The following is a 21,218-nucleotide window of genomic DNA, read 5'->3' as shown; positions in this document are numbered from 1 at the left end:
CATCCCTCTTTCGAATCTCTAGAAGCTGGAGGAAGCGTAGACTAACTGGTGCGCTTAACAGTTGAGCGAGTGTTTGTACTGAGCCCGTTCATGTGTTCTCACAGCCTCTATCCCCGCGATCCTTTAACTTTACTATGGTAGGTAGTTAGCAGACGGACTCTAGCACATATCACGTGGTACAAATTAACAATGCAGTGTTGGTCTCAGTTGAATTCTCGCTGGCAACATTGCTTCAGGAAACAATTGGCAGGCTGGTTTTTTTTTCTGTGTCGTGTATACTACTACGATGCACATACGTAACCTCAAGGAGAAATTGTTCTAGCGAGCTAACACTTGTTATGCCAACATAGGTAAGCTGTTAATAACGTGTACCCTCCAAACTACACATGCCCTGAGTGAACATGGTTAAAAGTGAAGTCGCTCTCAAGGACCGGTCCAGTTTGTTACGCTGTCCACGGATCAAAAGTCACTCACAGTATGTTAATGAAAACATGCCCATTGCCTAGTCCTGCGGGCGATTATTACCGATTCTATTCAACATAGTGGGTTTTTCCAGAACGTGTAATTCCTTCATGGTCACTGGGGCAGTGCTAATTCGTCGTGAACAAAAGGAATATCCGGTGCAAAACCAACAAGAACATATTTTGGTGCTCAGGGAACAAATATGCGCATGGCCTGGATCAGACAAATCAGTCTGGACGTAACATTCATTAACATATGCTTAGGCTCAGTGACATGTAATGTTTGACAATACGACAATTATTGAAACGAACTATATTATGAGTGTTGGAAAATAAACTCAAAATAGATTGCCAGACTTCCTGGACGAAAGTAAACCACAACACAAACAAACGGCGCGATGGTCTATTTATGCTTTTTGGTGTCATTGTATCTGCGAGTATATTTATAGTCTACATGGGGAACGTTCATAAACTCATCGTTCTAGCGCATAGCATATAAAACCCCTGTCATCAGTGCACATGTGGCTAAGTGTAATGCTTAGAGCAAGGAAACAGGACTGATTGGCCCGCTATCAGTAATGTGACTGGGTGCGGTGTCATGACTGGTGCCTTCGGTATGATACTTTAGTGGCGGAAGCATTTGGCGGCATGGATTCCACAAGAAGACATGGTGTATGTACACACACCTAATGACTCCATCCTCGTCACATGACTGAAAAGTGTAGATACATACCTACATAACTCTATACTCACACAACTGGAAGCATTAATTTTAGCATTTTCCAAATTGAATAAATAACATGTCAAAACGTTTGTTCCTCTTACGCATAGAGATTTCTGCAATTTGACTGATTTCAGACTTTTTTCAAATAAGGAACACAAAAAACACCTGATTTCATCAGAACAAGTGATTGCTAATGTAATTTGGAGGTATAGGGTAAGATATTTTCAGATACTCTTGAAAAATTGCAGACTTCTGACCATAAATTCACATGCCTATATTGTACAACTATATATGTATAGGCCTATATTTAGCTACATCTGGTAACAAATTACACGATAAAGCAAGTATGTTTGCACTAAAACATATTTCCGATGAAAAAGGAATACAGATCGAAGTGCCGATAGGATTACCTGGTTTCAAATTAATAACATATACGGTTATTTGATCAGAATTCAACCCATATCAGTCACTGAAGAGACTAGAGACTGTATTATACTTGTCTTGAATGAACATCCGTAACTCTGTCTCTCACGTTTCTTTCTCTTGGACACATTCAGATGGTTAGATTCGAACACAAAATATAACACATCAGGTTCTACAGAAGTTACTGGCTAACACGATATGGCCTACACACTACACCACGCTTCAAGAAAAAAAAGTCCAAGACACCCACAAGAAGCGACATGGAAATTCACCCCAAAACGATTCTATCATCACATGTGCAGGGAGAGTGGCTGTTTCCAGCTTAACACACTATGTATTTTTCAGCAGACGTGACAGGGGTATTACACGCTCGGGCTCCTCCGGAACATAGATCTGCGCACTACACGTATTAGATATAAAGGACGTAAAAATGGCATTATAACAGTTTCTGTCAGTCTATCTTGTTGAGTCCGTTAAACATATTACCAGAGCGGCGTTTCTATATTATCTTCGCGGTATATAGCGGCCTAATCACCTCTGCGAAAGACGTACAGAGGCACATGTATCTCAAATATCACTGTCATTGGTGCTCTGGTTTTACACGCTATGCTGTAGGCTTTCATGTCATGGACAGCAAACTATATATGCAAGTCTCTCCAGGGAAAATTGTGAGTTGGCCTGTGATGCACATGTCTACATTGCTTATTAATAATAGGTGTGTTAGAAAAAAAGAACTTTTTAGACTTTTCTGATTATTTCACCTTCTGGATGTCTAGATTTTTTTAGTAATGGAAGTATTTGATCATTTACTCTCCTGTTCCTGTTTTTGTCTTTTCATATGTGTGGCTAAGTTTGAAAAGTTTGAGTGTCAAGCAATTTCAAAAATGTGAAAACTAGTAATTTGAAAACTTTGAACTGAACCAATAATTTATCTGAAACAGGCGCGAGTCACTAGGTTGCAAAAGGAAATATGTAAACATTTTCAGCGAACGACGTGTGATTTAATAGCGTTTATCTCGCCTGTGATAAGCTTTTATCTCTCTAGTGGTCAGCGCTTTGGGAATTGTAATCAGCATCCTTGGCCATCACTGTTCATTGCGTCGGTGAGTCTAACCTTGATCCCGATGACATAGCGGTGTTCTAAAGAAAAAAAACCCGAGATGTTGTATATTTATGGTTGCTTGCCTCACAGAAAGAAGTAAAGAAATATGATATATATAAATCAGTAAATAGAGTAATCCTTTGCAACCGATGTGATATAAGCAACTCACTGATATTTGAGACAACTTACTTTGCCTTTTGCAATCTTCTAAGAGAAGTCTACGTGAGAATGCATTTAACCTGGCTGAAGTTAGTTACTTATTCCCGATTCCCTATTCCCGATTTTCCAGTTTCTTTCTACCACAAAAATATGGCATGGGTTGCACTCTAAATTCACTGCCCTGACTCACTTTATCATTTATAGATAGATTACTAGCGGGGTTTAGGGGTCAATAGGCCCCTAAATATCACTCAGGATGTGAAAAAGATATACCAGTAGTCAGTAAGTTATGAATTTATCTACCGACTATAATCCTTCTCTACTACCTTCAAGTGAGGTCCAATCAACTCTTACATTATTTTTCGTTGCTAAACTGTACAAAATTGGATTATTAGGGGTCTTCAGGGGTCAATAGGACCCAAACATCACTTCTTCGTAGGAAAACGTGCTCAAGCAGGAGGTTTCAAGTAGGTTACTATCTTAATTCACTTTCTGTCACCTTAAAACATGATTCAGTCAACTGTTAAATTATGCTTCTTTGCAAAACAGTCCAAGGAAATTAGGTTCTTAGGGGTCAATATGCTTCCAAACATCACTGAATTGGTACAAACATGCACAACCATTACGTTTTAAGTACTTTACTTTCTATATTCGCTTTCTGCCACCTTAAAATTAGGTCCATTCAACTCTGAGGCTGTTCTTCGTTGCAAAACCACCCAACAAAACCAGATTCTTAGTGTTCATCAGGAGCCCATAAGTCCCCAAACATCACTTATTTGCTAGAGCATACTGTAAATGCCTTTTTATTCGCGTGGTACTAACATTCGCGGATTTCGCGGCAAACACGTTACCGCGAAAATAAGTGCCATCGAATATAAAACCGATGTAAATAATTTATTAATATAGCATGCGTTACAGTAAAGCTATAAATTCGTTAACAAGCACTACAGTTCTAATACTTTTTCAAAGACATTAATTAGAAATACCTAATTAGAATGTATTCCGACTTTCACAAATCCAGCTTAATTGATCGTCAGTTAATCTGACTTTCTTTTAGGGAGGCTTAGCTCCGTCTAAGTATCGTCACAATGCAACGTTGATGTTGTTGTTGATGATGATATATTGCCGCGGTTACATCGCTCGACGGTTTCCGTACTTCAACTTCCTTTTCATAATGATGATTTCTGAGAAATTTACTAAAATCTGTAACACTTCACTCTAAGTTTCACTCACACTGCTGATGCATGATAATTAAACAGTGGGATTTATTTATATCAGATTTAATCCTTTGTCGTCTCCCGGAGTGAGTTACACGAATATTTGCTAACACAGCAGGTAAGGGCTTCGTCTTATGAAGGTTAACAGTCTTCAAAAGATTAAAAGTTTAGGATTAACTTCCTTTGTCTGATCAAGTTACTGTATTGTATAGAATTTTTCTCACATTTTACAGGTACAAACAAGTTTAAATAATAACATTGTTACTTGAATGCTTGAGTTGTTTTATTACCTGACGTTTCTGAATTGACGTTTGATCAGATGTCCAAAAAATTCTGTTAAGATCCGCGAAAGCTGATTCCCGCGAACCTGTCTTCTTACCAAATCCGCGAAAGTTTATACCCGCGAATAAAAAGGCATTTACATGATGCTCAACCATCAGTAGGTAATTTGCTGTCTATATTCTCTGTCTGCCACCTGAAAACACGATTCAGTCACCTCTCACGTTATTCTTCTTTGCGAAACAACTCAGAGAAACTAGAAATTATTAGGTATCTTCAGGGGTTTGCATGAAAATATCCTCAGCCATTATTTTTAAACTACCGATAATTTGTTATCTATATCCCCTTTCTGCCACATTAAAACTAGGCCCCGTGAACTCCTAGATTATTATTCTTCACCAAACGGCCAAAAAGAACTAGATTATTACGGGACTTCAGAGGTCAATAGGCCTCAACATCACTGATTGAGTAAAAATACACAGCAATTGCCTATAAACTACAAGTAATTTACTATCTATATTCTCTTTCTGCAGCTTTAAAACGAGATTCAATCAAGATTATTTTTCTTTACAAAACAGTCCAGCAAACTATATTGTTAGGGGCCTTCATGGATCATAAGGCCCCTAATCATCGCTGAACTCGTTAAAAAATTCTCAGTCATTTAGCATAAATTACCAAACTAAACTACATGTATATACTATACTTTGCTATCTAAATTCTCTTTCTGCCACCTGAAAGCAAGGTCCAATCAACCCTTAACTCTTATGCTTCTTTACAAAACAACCAAAGGAAACTATATTAATAATAGTTTTCAGGGGTTCAATATGCCCGTAGCATCACATATTCCATAAAAACACGCTCAGCCATAAAGTTTTAGATAATTTACTGTCTACATTCTCTATCTGCCACATTGAAACAAGATTTAATCAACTTTCACATTATTCTTCTTTACTAAACATTTCAAAGAAACTAGATTAATAGGGGCCTTCAGAGGTCATTAGGCCCCATACGTCACCGACTGCGCAAAAACAAAAGCCATCGCGTCCAAACGAACGATAATTTACTTTCTATTTTCTCTTTTTGTAACCCTAAACCAGGTCCAATCAGATCTGACATTATACTTCTTTACAAAACAGTCCAAACAAATTATTGACCCCGAAGAATCTAGTTTCCTTGGGCTGTCCTACAAAGAAGCATAACTTAAGAGTCTTTTTTAGGCGGCTGAAAAAGCATTTGGAAAGTCAATCACTGGTAATTTAAACTAAATGACTGAGAAAATTTTTTGACAGTTCAATGATATTTGGGGACATATTGACCCCGGAAGACCTCTTGATTGTACCTAGTTTTCAGGTGACAGAGAGGGAATATAGATAATGAATTGCCGGTAGTATAAACACAATTGCTGTGTATTTTCACGCAATAAGTGATATAATTTGTCGCCTATTTACCCCTGAAGACCCCTAATAATCCAGTTCCTTTGATCCGTTTTGCAAAGAAGGATAATCTGAGAGTGCATTGAATGTTGTTTTAAGGTGGAAGATAGAGAATGTAAATGCTGAATTCCGTAAAGCTTGATGGTTGAGGATATTTTTTTTTCTAATGGGTGATATTTGGGGGCACATTAACCCCTTAAGGCTCCCTAAGAATCTACTTTTTTTGAACTGTTTTGCAAATAACAAAAGCATATCTGGACCACGGTGACAGAATAAAAATTTAAGACAGCAAATTACTGGTTGAGCACATATTCTACAGAATAAGTGATGTTTGGGGTGGCTATTGACCCCTGAACACCCCAAGAATTTAGTTTCTTAATGCAGTTTCGTAAAGAAAAATAATGTAAGGGTTGATTGGACCTCGTCTGAAGGCAGTAGAGAAGGATTATAGCCAGCAGATAAATTTATGACTTACTGGCTACTGCTATATCTTTTCCACATTTTGAGTGAAGTTTGGAAGCCTATTAGTCCCGAAAATCCCCTAATAATCTAGCTATAAATCTGAATTAGTCAGAGCAGTGGATATAGAGTGCATTCCAAGCTATTTTTTTGTGACAGAAAGAGGTTGGAAAATTTGGAATAGGGAATCGGGAATGACCAAGTAACGTCATTTGCCGGCACGCAGCAGTAAAGGGAGGCAACTTGAATATAATATTGGTCGGCGCAGGACCATTCATACTCCTTACAGCGCATGTGTCGCTCTTTAAGCTCGCTTCACATCACCGCGACCACTGTACAACCTTGACCATGACACACGCAGGTTTGCTTAGGCTTAGCCTCTCTGCTGATGTCCTCGCGCGGAAGTAATTAATCAGCACTTAGCTATACAAGTGTTTTAGGTGTTAGAATCATGTTGTGCATACTTTAGATAAAGAGCTTGGATAAGAGCTAGATAAAGTATTATATGAAACAAAGGATGAGACAGAGTTTTTGTTTTTTCAGTCTTCACTTCCTGCCTGATCGCCGTGACTCCATTGACCTTAGCGTTGTTAAAGATTTCTGTTCAAATGTGGCTAGTATACCTGTATATATATATATATATATATATAGGCAATAGAAATGCATGCTTGGGTTTTACGTCGTACTTAACACTTTTCAGTCCTATGACGACGATTTGTCATTAGGCGTGTGTACATATACTGTATCTTCTTTTTGGGAGCGAGTATCACGCCGAAGACACCGCACCCAATTACATTACACTGATACCAGGCCAACCAATCCTTCTCCTTGCTCCAACCTCTCGGTGCTGAGTTAAAAGCGAGACAACACAAATTTTGCTAGTGATGGCAGTGACGACGAACTTATAGGGCGGTTTATGCCCTGTGAGGAGTGTGAGGACACTTGTGTATGGAGTTGTCTTCATTTACCTGAGCCCAATTTCATGAATTCGTTCTTTGTGTGACCTTGTAGGCCTATGGATGAAGAAGTAATGGTGCATGTAAATATTCATATAAAATGTTCACTGGCCCATCACTGTTTATTCCCCTTCTTCAGTCCAGCCTTCTTCCTGCATGTGGGAATTGCATAGAATATGTGCTTTGATACATTAGTTTGTTTTATATTGTTTCCGATCCTTCAACAAGTAATCAAACCCTGTGTCATTTATTGTTTTAAAGTTTTAATTACGGCACACAAAGTTTATAACTTGTACTAGTATATAAAAATGTAGAAATCAAAATTTGCAGCAGAACTATGCGCTTTACCACATCAAATGTAGATCTGACGAAATGTTGGATACACCTAAACGATGTGTATATAAGTGTACTGACAGTGATGTTAGTTGCGAGAGACACGTGCGTAGTAATTGTCACCTCCAACGATGTCTGTTAGGAGTTATTTCCCCTGGTCCTTGTGGATTGTAAGTGTTGACAGTTTGTCTACAAGTGTACTTTTTCGATTACTGTTAAACTCTAGTCTCCAGACACATACCGTGGGTGGACGAAGCCGGGATATCTAGAATTAACTATAAATAAACCTTTGGAAAGTTACTGTTGGATATTTTCACGTGCGACGTACAGGACTGTACCCCATATAACCATCGTCAGTCATTTAATGTCACCAAACCTCACAAACAATACATCACGTCTCAAAAGCCCCCTCCTTGTATACATACTGCGGTGATCTCACGAGTACTTTATGTATTGTAAGACATTGGTTGCCTTCATACATTCCTTCACTATTGTTATTTATTACCACCGTTGCTATTTAACACACACCGTAGTTGACGTAGTTCACCCTGAAGACAGTTTCCATACCTTTGCCTTAGTCCCTTTCCTCGTATGGACTTCGAAGATATTCGTTTGAACAACCCTCACAAACCAGACGAAACCAGAGCCTTTAACTTATACCTGATAATCTTCAAGGGCCAATGGCCTTTTGCTTGCAGCAAGCCAGCGCTTTGACTACCTGAGCCAAAATCGATAATCCTCTACGCCTGCATATCTCTGAAATGTATTTATTGTATGATAATCGCGAAGAGAAGAGGTAATTTCTGATAATGATAAAACTGAAAGGGAGAATAAGTGGCTGCAAATAGAGGGGAAAATTCAAAGTGGTCACCAGTTGAATCTTGTCCCTCCGCCATTAATTCCGATGCAGACGAGTTACAACGAAAGTAAATATACGTGTCTTCAAATGTCTTAGAAAGTGATTCTAAACATTAAACATTAAACATTAAACATTAAAACATAGGCTAGCTTTATGGGACTTCATACGGAAGCAGATCCATACGGAAATCAATTAATTACCAATTAAAATCAAGTACCTCTACTAATAGACGCATTTAACGCTTGTCATACCCTTGTTAAAATTTGTGAGTTATGTATACATGCCTAAAATATTTGTCAAATACGCTGACATTGTCAACAATAGATAGTCTTGAACACCAATAATGAAAGACATTTATGATTTTGGGTTTTTAATATATAAAACGGATAACATTCACTGTACACAGACATATTTATAAATATATAAACAAAATTTGATAAAATTGAATTGTGTAAAGATTCTTCCTCTGACTGTACGAATATTCCTCTTACTTTAAGAAAGTTAAGTTCAGCCACCAACACCGGATTTAGTCTTTTCTGGTTTTAGAATGTCAGTTTGGGAATACTCCATCCGGAGCTAGTGACTTCGCAAGTTCAAAGATTTTACTTTGGTCGGCAGGATCCGTGGCGTTCAATTTTTGTACGTTGGTATTCACCGGGGCGCCATTTTTTCGACCCTGGTTGGCAATTCCGGTAAATACGCATTCGCGGTATTCCCAGGGGAGCCCCTCACAGTCTTTTCCGCATGCGTTCTTCACTGGGTTGTCACAGAAACGATATCGGAAGGAAAGACCGAACTGTGAACAACTGCCCCAGGCCTGCCAAGGGCTCCAACCCCCGTCGATACAACTGCTCGCCTTCCAAGGTGACAGATCTAAAGTCGGAATGGTGGAACAATGGACGGTAGGATTTCTGCAAAGAACGAATAGAAAAACAAAATCACTTCATGTTAAATTTGTTTGCGTATTGTACTCGGGTAGATGTCAACTTGTCTTTTTTGTATGCAAACATAACATACAATCTTAGCTCTTCAGTTCTCGCTCAAGCTGTCGAAAATTTCCTGCTAGGTACTGTCATGTAGAATAAAATCAATTTTCCGCCACGTATTAATACTGGCTGATATGTTCATGTATATGTAAACGTGTACTCACTCGCTAGACGGTGTCCTAAATGAATTCTTCGTGATGAATTGTCTCCCAGTATTAACACAGACCAAACCGGACAAGGTCACTTTTCTGATGGCGTCAAGTTGTCCTGAAAAAAACACAAACATGGAAAATATGACATACGACCAAGACATCAGCGTAAGAAAACTGGTTATATTGCATTCCTGTGTGACACATCTTTGTACAGGCAAAGGAATGAATATTCAAACATTTAAACAACAATAGAAGTATAACCAAAACGATGCATGTAATGTAAATCATCAAGAAAGCTTATACCTCTATATCCTCAAGAATACTGACTCTCGCCACAAAGGCGTCGGTCTATGTGAAATAACATACTAAAGCATACAGGAAGAAAATGTTTTTCGAAAAGTTATTAAACATTGTACTTTTTTGCCTTGTATTTGGGCTATTTATTCACTTGTTATAATTACCTAAAGAGAACCTGGTTTCAGGGACATCATTTTCGTAGAAAAATCTGTCTCCAGTTTTGAGAAAGTTAAACTGAAGCCCGACGAGACAGGCAGCTGTTGGCCCAAATACACCACCTTCTATACGCTTCTCTGACGACATTCCTGTCCAAGCATCGATGTCATCGACAGATCTGGAATAAAAGCAAGAAGTCCAAGGGTTAAAAGAAACTCTTCTTTTTGATAATTTAATACAAGGATATACAGGCATTGATGCTATAATACAGGATATATAGGCAGTTATGTCATAGTTTTGCGGTTTGAAGATTGAGTTTGTTAATTTAAGTGTGACCTAAACATTGTTGTAGACTTTATATATATGAAGAACTTGTCTGGACAATTCAATATTGATTTGGTTTTTCACCAGTTACACATAAATAAGTGAGCGAAAACTGCTTTACACAAAATGATTATGTATAGAATTAAGCTGCATTAAAGAGTTTCTGACAGAAGTTGATACCCCTAGGTGCTTGTTTTATCTCAACAATAGCTTGAAATAATAGTATCTGGAGATAAAGAATAAAAGCGGCTTATATTTAGACTCAGCTAGACTCAAACTTACTCGTAAAGGCGAGACAGTCTTATAACGGAGTCTGTAGTGTGGTGAATAAGGCCTCCATCTCTTACTGAAAACCGAACGGCCCGTGGGTATCCACAAAACTCTCTGTAGTCGTTGTAAGACGGTAAGCCATGATCCCGTCCTCGCTGGATGTTAATGGCCGGTAGGTCGGTACCTGTTCCGCTGGCCCCTTCGAAAAGGCGATTGGTGATGGTTTCCGCGTCACGCCTATCCATGGTTTGTTGTCGCCCGCCCGTCAGCCCGTGAGTGATGTTGTCGATGCCAGGGCTGTAGAGTGCCGTCGGGTTGTTAAAGTTGGGTGACAGAGCCAAGCCTGGGGCCAGGAAGTCGTCGATATTGCTGTGTCCACAGCGATACGCCGCGGCCACAAATCCGTTCCTGATGGCAGGATTCGTCCTGTTGGAATAGCCCGTGAAGTAGCCATTGGCTTGAGGCAGTAATCCAAACCCGCTGGCCAGCGCTTCCGAGATGAGGACGGGAAGATACTCGCCGTAGGTTACATGCTGGAGAATTGCCGTGACTATTCGCCGGGTCTCCTGAAACAGTTTCTCGTCATTCCAGAAGGGATTTATTGCCGCCAACGCCCTTGCCACTCTATTGTGCTCCCTTAGTAGAAGAGTGTGAATGAAGGCTAAACTCGGGTTCTGGTTCACTCGAACATCACCTAGTGGACATATATGTCAGAGGTAATAAAAGAACTGTGATGTATTTATACAGACTTTAATTCAGCACTGACCAGAAAAGAAATTATGTACGGTATCAGCCTCAAATCCATGGCTGATCCAGTGCTTTATTTAATAATTAGGATAGCAAGCAATTTTTCCCGCCAACTTCATTGGGCTTTGTGCAAGAGCTGCTAATTTTATATTCAGAGCTGCTCAGTACTGTTTCAGTAACGCAATTCATGCTAAGACGGAGTAGTTCTGTTTTATCTTATTTCCGTGTCTATACCCTAGCATAATGAGATATAAGCCTCTTGCCAGTGTGATCGCTGTGAGTTTATGGCTTTCTGTCCATTCGTTCGTCTGGCAGCATACTTTGACCACTTTTATTTATTTCGACGTATTCATATATTTATTAGATTTTGGGTGGAACGCCGTATTCCGGAATGTTTCACACTATAGCTAATAGACCAGCAATAGTCATAATAGAAAGCACTATAAATTTAAATATAAAAAAAGAGAGAAAATTTTTTGTTGACTTCTGAAACGAGGTAGAGATTAACCAAAGCTGACTTACCAGCTGAGAAGCAATGGTGATTGCTGCCAGCTGCAGAGCGACATGCAAAGGTTCCTGTCAAACTTGGATCTTGTAACAGTAGTTCGCGTCCATCCGGTGCTATGGCGGATTTGAGTAGCCCTACAATAGAGATATACGTATGTTAATTCCGGCCATGTCATTAAAATTAGCAAGGCAGATGTTGTAGGGAAAACAACATTTAATACCGCATGGAGTCATGGAATGAAGAGTAGTTATAACCTCGTAAAAGTTTTGGATATACAACAGCAATATACACATGTCTGAGCCATGATTATCTTTTAGCTGTATGATAAATCTTCAGTTGAATCTATGTTCTCCAGTACATGTAGGTACATGACCAAGCAGAGTTGTCTTCTACCCCATGTCGGTGGTAGATTTGAAGTTTTCAATTCACGCAGTTTTGTAGTTATCTCATTGCGATAACAGAATGACGTCCTAGTGCAAAATGACGTCACTGCGTTATGACACAGTAGTGCTACTTCGGCTATCTTTACACGTGACATTTGTCAGGGACACAAACCTATCCAACAGCTTGATTTATATATATTTTGTATATATTTATTTATATGGGGCAACGTTTCGTTGTGGATTTGTCTAAATTTTGTGATGAGAACTATATAGTTTGAACTTTTCTGATGTATGTCTCGTTGCGTGAGGCCTGTATCTTGCTGAACTGTTCATTAAGCTTGGTATGAATTATGTCGACACGTGTATAATTTAATCTAATTTTTACCACAATTTCCCCATTGTCCTCAGACGATTGTGCCATTCTAAATGCGGTCATCTCGGGTATTCACGTGTTTACCTGATGTGAACTGCGCATGGGTGTACGTGTACCTACCTCCGGTGAAACGTCTCAGGTCATTGGCTATGAAATCGTTGCTGCCATAAACTCCTGATCCATCTAGATAATGTGTCACTTGGTTCGTCTGCTCTCTACTTCCTGTTCACGGAAAACAACACAGTGCTATAACTCACATGCTGTATAATTAACAAAGGCACAATTAACCATTAGATGCGCAATGATGCTGAAGATTATTTTATTTAACAATTTGTATTACATCTTTTTTCAGTTATCAATTACTTTTTTCGTGAATCAAACATATATGTCATTTTCAATATTCGTGTAAAAGTTAATATGTACTTAGTTACATCTGTACCTTGGCTTTCGAAGACGTTGCATTAATGTTGTAATACAGCTGCACATAATATAAAGAAATGGATTGAAACTAATGTGCTTTGAAATTCTATTTGCTCTCAGTAACACTTACCCAGGCTGCATTTAAGATCTGTTCCGCCTAGCGCTCTGACAAAACGCAAGCATTTTCGGTTGAACTGGGAGAAGAAAGGATCATTGTCGGAGATTGATATCGCGGCACAGCCAAGTCTGTAAATGAAGAACCAAAACATAAAGATCATAACTAGAAATGTTACACTTCAGGTTCATTTATTTATTTACGCCGGTGAGGTTCATTTATTTATTTGATTGGAGTTTTACGCCGTTCTCAAGAATATTTCAGTATAGGGGAAGGAAAACGAACAGAGCCCGGGGGAAACCCACGACCCAGCGAGGGTGAACTGTTACGTTAAAAGCTTTCTGTGTGATATGTGAAACTAAAGGGAGAGGGTTCTCCAGGATATCTGAATTGTTGGTCACCAAGTCATATAAGAAATAGGAACGTTTCCTGGCAAATCAAGTCGCTTCCAAGCTGTGTAAAATGACTTCATTATCTACCGTTACATAGAATGCGGTGCATATGTACAACTTCTCTATTTCACTCGATCAAAAATCTAGGCGCTCCTCTTGTACCGACTTGTTTATGTCGGTGATGTTTCTCATTGCTACCAGGGATTCAAGCTGATCATTCAGTAATTTTTCAGCTAAACTAGAAGATATACTATACATATAGGCCTAATACATGCTGAAGGATGGGATACACTAAAAAAAATACAGTCTGTTAAATTTAACAAAAAGTCTGTTGTCTAGGTGATGCTAGAATGTATTCTGCTTCTTTCAACAGCTTATTCTGTTAAATATATCACACATATTCTATTAAATCAACATAAAGATTTTATTAGACAAACAAGATATTGTGCTGAAAATGACAGAATATCATGATATAATAACAGATCACAGTCTAGAATCAACCAGGCAACATAATTTCTGTTAAGTTGACAGATTATTTTTTTAGTGTATCCGGAATTGTTAGTCCAAGATAAGTGATATCACTTGTCGAGAGCTAACAATTCCTGATATCTCATTCCCAGCATGCACTATATGTTCCATAACAACGAAAAAGCAGTGTACTTGCTCAGTTACTACTATTAATCACTGAATTTGCACACCATCCTGTTGTTTACGTTACAAGCAAGCACACAATCATGGCACACAAATCGAGACACATGCAACTACAGTAGAATAAACGCACGTGATCTTTGGATTTCAACACGAGATCGTTGCATTGTGGGATATTACGGAGTATTGCTTTGCTTGAGATCGTGCTCGTAGTACATCATGCTTTGCGGAATGTCATGTGACCGTGGATTGGCCAATGGAAACAAAGAATGACTGTATGATGTATAATAATAGGTATTATACAATCCTGTACCATTTGTGAAATGAACAGATTTGTATCTGTATGTTATATACTTAACAGCGTTGTAGCCAAGGGTGTAGAAAATCCGCTGGATAGACCCATTTTGTCTTATAAGTTCTTCGTAACTATGACAGAGTACTCACTCTATAAGCTGTGGATCACTTGTCACCCTACCGTCGGCACCGCAACAGTCAAGAAATATACCGTTCTCGCCTGAAATTACACGATAAATGGTAATTAGAAAATATACAAAAAAAATGTCCTGAAAAATTGATGCCAGTACACTTTGTCTCTAATACGTATATCGCCGTCATATGGCTAAGTACGACATTAAACCCCAAGCAAACATACATACATATTCCAGTAGGTATACTTGCTTACTTCTGTGCTGTTCTTATACTAACAATGTATACCAATACACGTGTGCGTAAACTATTTAATTTAACTTCTTGTGTGGTATAGGAAATAATTAAGATTTTATTAAGACAAGACTTCCTACTTGTACATGTCAGTCGAGAAGAGTGCAAACTTGATATCTGGTCAGCGGGTATAGCGTAAAACAATTCTTGAGTAGGCTGTCAGTCGTGAGTACAGCAATGAAAAACATACATATAATATTCCGCATTACTTGCTTCCTGATATTCTAACAGAAATTGTAATTACACTAGTGTATTAAAAAATTTACGGGTCAAGTCACTTTAAACTACATCTATGAAGTTAAACTAAATACCAAGTCCGTAAATCCTCAAAACACTTAGAGATCATGTATAACAAAGCTCAACTTAGGCCTACTGATACACATGTTTTTATGATTATATGAGGGGCAATGTTAATACCTCTTGAGATCGTGTTCATGTTGACGTCATGACTAATGTGTTGTCCGTAGATCATTGTGAAGAGAGACACGTCACTCTGAAGGTTTTCCTCTGAGCTGATTTGATGGAAGTTGGCGCTGACATCCCTGGCATTTGGTAACGGTAATTTCGAACCTTGGCCCGTTACTCGAAGAGCTCCAATACCTGTTTTAGTCGCCGAAGAGAAAATATGTAGAAATGACTAGATGTTACTTCATAATAGTCTGAAGTGACATCGACTACATGTAATTCTCTCACTCTTTTTATACAGAAAATCTAAACATCAAGTTCGACACTGGTATACGACTCATAGGCATGAAATGGTGCTTCAAGCCGATAACTGCAAGGCCTATTTCCAAAACAACATGAAAACACTGAGACATAAACTCAAGGTTTATCCAAAATATTCTCCCAAACGACTTATTATTTAAAAAAAAAACGTCCTGCCGACTACAAATTCCAGTTCTGAGAAAAGCAGCAAAATTAAGTCAGTTGGTAAAGATAATCAATTCAATTACATCTCGCATACATTGGCATAATTGTTGGCTCGTAATAACCTTTTATTACAATTTAACCTTTTATTACAATTTAACCTTTTATTACAACTGTCACAATTTACAGACTCACCATCTTCGTACTGGGATGGAAGAAATCGCTCGAACGGTGTATTGGCTCTACCTAGGATAGGATTGACCAGGTTATTACAACTGCCATCAAACGTCCTGTACTTTGAAGAAATGTCGCACTGGACAGCATCGTCAAATGGACAATCGAATTCCTCTTTTATCACAGTCAATGGAGCGGCCCTTAAAACTTTACCTTGGTCAGTGGTCAGGTTCAACCTACAGAATAATTACAGGGGGGAATTTGTCTTTTGTTAACTTTTGTCCAAACAGTATCTTTATACGGATAAGAGCAAATACTATTTAACGGAGAAAATGATTCTTGAAAAGGAAATGGCTGACTTTGTATTTATTTATTTATTTATTTATTTATTTTAATATCTATCTAGACCTCTTCGGTGGCCTAATGGTTAGAGAGTCCGCCTCGAAGTCGAGACACAGGGGATCAAACCAGTGTCGGGTCATACCAAACACTTGGTGCATGTTGCTGTCTCTCGTGGCGCTGAGCATTGGGAAGTTAGAGCAAGGAAATAGGACTAGGTGTCAGTATAATGTGTCTGGGTGGAGTTTCATGTCTAGTGTTTTCAGCATGGTACTTCAGTGGCGCCAGCACCTCGGCGGCACGGATTTCCCTGCCACACGAAGACGTATTTTTTTCTTCAGGGACAGAAGGTGCGCACATGACGTCATTTAACAACTTACCTATCCCTGAGGTGCTCCGATGCAGCTAAAAATTTATCCGCAGTGCGACCAATTGTTGCAGCTGATTTGGACGTAAACAGATGAGGCCCAAAGGGGAAGGGTCTTGGGGTAGTGCCGCCTGGAAATACAAGATTGACGAAAAGCTGGAATAGTGCAAATATCTTGAATAGTGCCCTGTAACGCATTCAAGTATACTATTTATAAGATAACGTATGGGTGTATGGCCTTTTGTCCCTGCGGTAACTCTAGATGAAACAGGGAAGAATTGGCATTTTTTAAATTTTTGAACTGGAATTTTCTTTTGTCATTTAATCTACATATAGAAACGATAAGAAGAACGAAACAATTTGGTGTGCTAATTAGCAATGTAATTAAGTAACACTAATGTCCAACAATGAATACATTCGAAAAAACAATGTTTCTTTTGGTGCATGTTTAATACCTACCTACTTTTGGCGGTGAAAAACCCTTGTTCGCCGCATTTGCAATGCTGAAGGCTTTCTGCTTTCCGAACACAATGGCAGTCTTGGTCACCTCATTATTGATACGATTGATCAGTTTAGCTAGTTCGTCTTGGCTTACATCCACTGGCAAACCTCGAGCCGCTCTGGTGAAAAAAGGATCCGCTCTGCTGAGGCCCGAGATGAGAGCCTCTGGTACAACTGTGCTACTCCTCGCCCCGGGGCTACTGCGCCTGGTGTGGGGCTCAGGGCCAGCAAAGTTAAACGTGGCACCCGGAAGGCTGGGAACCTGTGGGGGGTTGATTGTGGTTGTGGGACTAGGAGTGGGAATGGGTGTCAGTTTGTTACCGCTGGACTGGGCACCGCCTTGGCTGTTAGGAGGTCGTCTGGGTTTTGGTGTTCCCCTATCCCCTTGTCCGAATATCACTTCGGCATATATAACAAGTAGCGTAACGAGACCCAGCACAATTGGGCTGAAATGTACAGATAATTACATACGCTGTAAATGTTCTGCAATTCTAAAAGCAAACAAAAATATGACTTTTTGGCGTCGAATATCTAACAGACATTCGTATACCAAAGTGGGCATTTCAGAACCTATTATTTCTAAAACAGCGTTCAACACAAACAACCATGGATGGATTCGTACAAAGACGGGCAGTCAACAATTCTGAATTAAGGTTGAAAAACGAGAGAAATGTTCGTGGCGAATTTCACCGCCCATTTCCCAATGACCGCTCTGTTGTTGCTACTCTGGGTTTACCCTCTATGCTGTGAGTCTTATATTACAATGTATTAAATTAGCAACCAAAATCGAGTTTCTGGATAGGATATTATTCTAATTTTCAAACAGACCACAAATCATGTACCTTCCAAAGATCAACAGATCTCTCAGAATCAGGTAAAATTAGTGATATTTTTGGTCTCGTGCGGCAGTTGGTGACTGAGAAATACTTATTCAAGAAAGAAATGCACACAAAGACTGCATAATTTTGTAGAGTGATATGACTATGAATTTAATTCTCTTTTTTTTCATCAATTTTCTCATTATGCTTTAAACTACAAATACGTCAACTTCTCTGTGAAGACTATCAGAGCTGCTTTCATATATGTCAGTTATACTGATAACAATCTCGAATGTCAGGGGGCTGCTCTTTGATTAATTAGAAAAACATAATTAGTATAGTCAATATGATATTCTATCATATATTTATGATTCGTTTATTTTTTTTTCTCTCTAACTTGAAAACGCGTAGGTGTGTAATTATACATGAGGTCATGCACAAGTTGGCAAAATTTAGAAACCCAGAAAACAAACGAAATCGGTGGCTAATTCAACTTAGCGATGCTTTTTTATAGTTGCATATAATGACCAGTACATGGTACTAAAAGAACGAAACTGTGACAGGTGTATTTTACCTGATGTATACCGAATCCATAGGTTTAGGGCGTTAAAATCAGATTTCAGATTTCAAATAAAAACTTACATCAAAATCAACATCTTGGATATTCCATCTGTACTGTTTTGTCTATATCTTAAAGCTATGTTAAATTTGTTCTCTGTGGCCTTAGTAGGGCCTGTGTCAGTGCCTATACACGTCACCGTTTTTATAACGAAGTGCCTATAGTGTGAATAGAACAAATGCTTGTGGTGTAAGACCTGCTTGCGGTTAGAAAAAGTTATTTAATGCTATCCTGGTCTTACAAATCTATTATGTTAATCTAATTATTATTACAAATAGAGGGGGTGAGTGTAAATCATTCTCAACATGCAGCGCTCAACAAACGCGAGATCAACACGAAATCTCCTCCATTTCCAGTTGGCATTAAAAGATAACTTGACAATAAAATTTGTGTAATATGATGTTCAGGCAATCAGGAAGATATCTGTATAAGAAGCACCAAAACAGTCTTGTATGTAAACTCGAAAGAGTGAACATTTCACAGTTTGGCAATTCACCGTTATGCAATTCACCGTTAAAATTACTTACCTTAATTTTCTTCCCATGGTTAAATCCTCCTCAAGCTAATACTTATCTATATCTGGCCTTTCCCTTGCCTCCTCTCCTCATTTTATACAATCGGTTGTGGAAAATCTGTGACGTCACAGTAACTTTCTTTTTCTTCAGCTCATGCAAATGCAAGTATATCTCCGGGCGAAATGCTCTGTGGGATTATTTGTTTGTTTGTGTCGAATCCAGTGAGAAAAAGAGGTGCGCTGACACAGTCACTGAAGCGATGCGATGTTAGGCGAGACTACATCAACTGATCGGGGGCGTTCCGTCTTCAGACAGTCAGATAACAGATGATTGCGATAACATGCTGAACTTGTGATACTCAAATTAATAAAGTTAATTTGAAAAAAAAAAATCGTTTGTTATTGATAAAACAGCCCTTTATCGTGCCAGGCTTCTTTTTGTTTTCGGGGGTCTTTTTTTTACTGGATATGTTTGTATATGTAGCAGGGACAATATAGCTCAGATCTTTAATAATTGCCTTGCTATTTGAAACAGAATATAGATCACGTAAGGGTAAATACGGATGAAACGTTATATGGGCTAAGTATTACCCTCAAAAAAGTAATCTGTTTAAATTAAACAGAAAGTTGTCTTAGTTATGCTGAAATGTATCCTTTTAATGCAGCAAATTCTGTTAAATATAATACTCAAACTCTATTAATACAACATAAAGGTTCTGTGAGACTAACAGGATATATGTTAAATTAAACAGATTAATGTTTTGAGTGTACTTTTTGGTACAGTAGGGACATAGAAATCTGTTAACAGATGCTTTGTGATATTTTTCACATTTGCCTTTCTTTCTTTTCTTTGCATATTGTTAACAAATGAACTACAACCAACTCAGTCATCATCTGGTCTAGGCAGATTGAACTTGGTCAGAACGACTTCAGGGAAAGAGCGGACCTCTCCATCTGGCTTAAATACATTCTGTGTATTTGTTTCAGGGAAATGTGTCAAAGCTCTAAAGGTGATGTTACGTCAGACAAACACTTGAGTAGAACAAAATAAAATTGTCTCTACGAACCTCCGGATCTTCTGAAAAGGTATTTATAAGTTAGACCTTTCACATCTTTTCAGAAAACCATCCATGTTCAAACTATATAATCGTTTACTTCAAACTCAAAACTCAAGTGCGAAGTTAAGGAAAAAAAGTTATTGTATTTTTTACTGTTTCCGTTATTTGTCAAGCGCAACTATTGACATGACCTGAAGGCATAGCACTGTTAAAGTGACTGGTAATATATCATGTTCAAAACTACTGTCACAAAAAGAACATCTTAAAGCGTTGTCACGGAATTAGATTGATGTAGAGAGTTATATTCCACAAATGAATGAGTTAAGATGACCTGTTTGGGTTGGGAATAAACTGGTCACGGTGCTGTGCTGTAGTGTTGTACTGTTAATATATTGCTTTCGCTGTGTACATGTAGGGCTATAAAAGTACAATAATTTATTTGTAGTATTCTCACCTTTTGTGGTTCTAAATTATGGATTTGTTTTTGTAATTATTGATTAAAACTGGTAGTAAACGGTTAGACAATTGTTACCTGCTCAATCATCAACGAAAGTTCTATAGACAATTACTACATTATCACAGAGTATTCCGGCCCTGGTCAGAGTCAAAAATTACGTACCACACAATCGGTACAAGTCCAGCTCTTGCTGGCTTCCTTTTCGAAAGGTCTTCCGGCAATCTGCGGATGCCCTGAGCTCCGCACTCTTTGCCCCCACCATAGTACTTGCCGTCGTCGTACAAGTGAAATATTCCTGGGTCCGTACAACACCAATGAAATAAATAAATAAAATACAATCAGAATACTACATGTGTACATGTAAAAACCAGTGTTTTTACTAAATACGACAACGTCTTCATCATCTTTATTCCATCATAATGTCCTGCTGAATGTTGATGTTACAGACACCAGACATGATAACGAGTTCTGTATTATCTTAGACAAACAGAGATGCCACGAATATATATACGTTGATCTAGCATGTTGACATTCAGCAATGATTGCTATGAACAAAATGATCAAGTACTAAATGTGAACCTGGTATGTGACTGTTTAAATGGTGAATG

General features: G+C 38.5%; 1 protein-coding gene across 1 annotated transcript; it reads right to left on the bottom strand.

Annotated features, from left to right (window-relative positions):
* Positions 1-8,955: 8,955 nt before the first annotated feature.
* Positions 8,956-19,125, bottom strand: LOC135463001 (chorion peroxidase-like). Its single transcript, XM_064740325.1, has 13 exons — positions 19,109-19,125; positions 17,103-17,590; positions 16,657-16,774; positions 15,959-16,173; positions 15,314-15,496; positions 14,621-14,690; positions 13,152-13,267; positions 12,722-12,823; positions 11,860-11,979; positions 10,603-11,284; positions 10,005-10,174; positions 9,556-9,658; positions 8,956-9,316 (listed from the first exon to the last, which is right to left on the bottom strand). The coding sequence occupies exons 1-13, from the start codon at positions 19,123-19,125 to the stop codon at positions 8,956-8,958; spliced, it is 2,745 nt and encodes a 914-aa protein (XP_064596395.1).
* Positions 19,126-21,218: the final 2,093 nt, after the last annotated feature.

This window comes from Liolophura sinensis, chromosome 1 (assembly GCF_032854445.1).
Source record: "Liolophura sinensis isolate JHLJ2023 chromosome 1, CUHK_Ljap_v2, whole genome shotgun sequence".
In the NCBI taxonomy this organism is placed as follows: Eukaryota; Metazoa; Mollusca; class Polyplacophora; order Chitonida; family Chitonidae; genus Liolophura; species Liolophura sinensis.
The sequence above is the reverse complement of the archived record's forward strand: the minus strand, read 5'-3'. Positions and strand labels throughout refer to the sequence as shown.

Coding starts and splice junctions, on each gene's coding strand:
- LOC135463001 (XM_064740325.1), bottom strand. Junction 13,268..14,620: donor AGTGATCCACAGCTTATAGA/GTGAGTACTCTG, acceptor CTTCATTTACAG/ACTTGGCTGTGCCGCGATAT. Junction 9,659..10,004: donor TGAAACCAGGTTCTCTTTAG/GTAATTATAACA, acceptor TGTTTTTTTCAG/GACAACTTGACGCCATCAGA.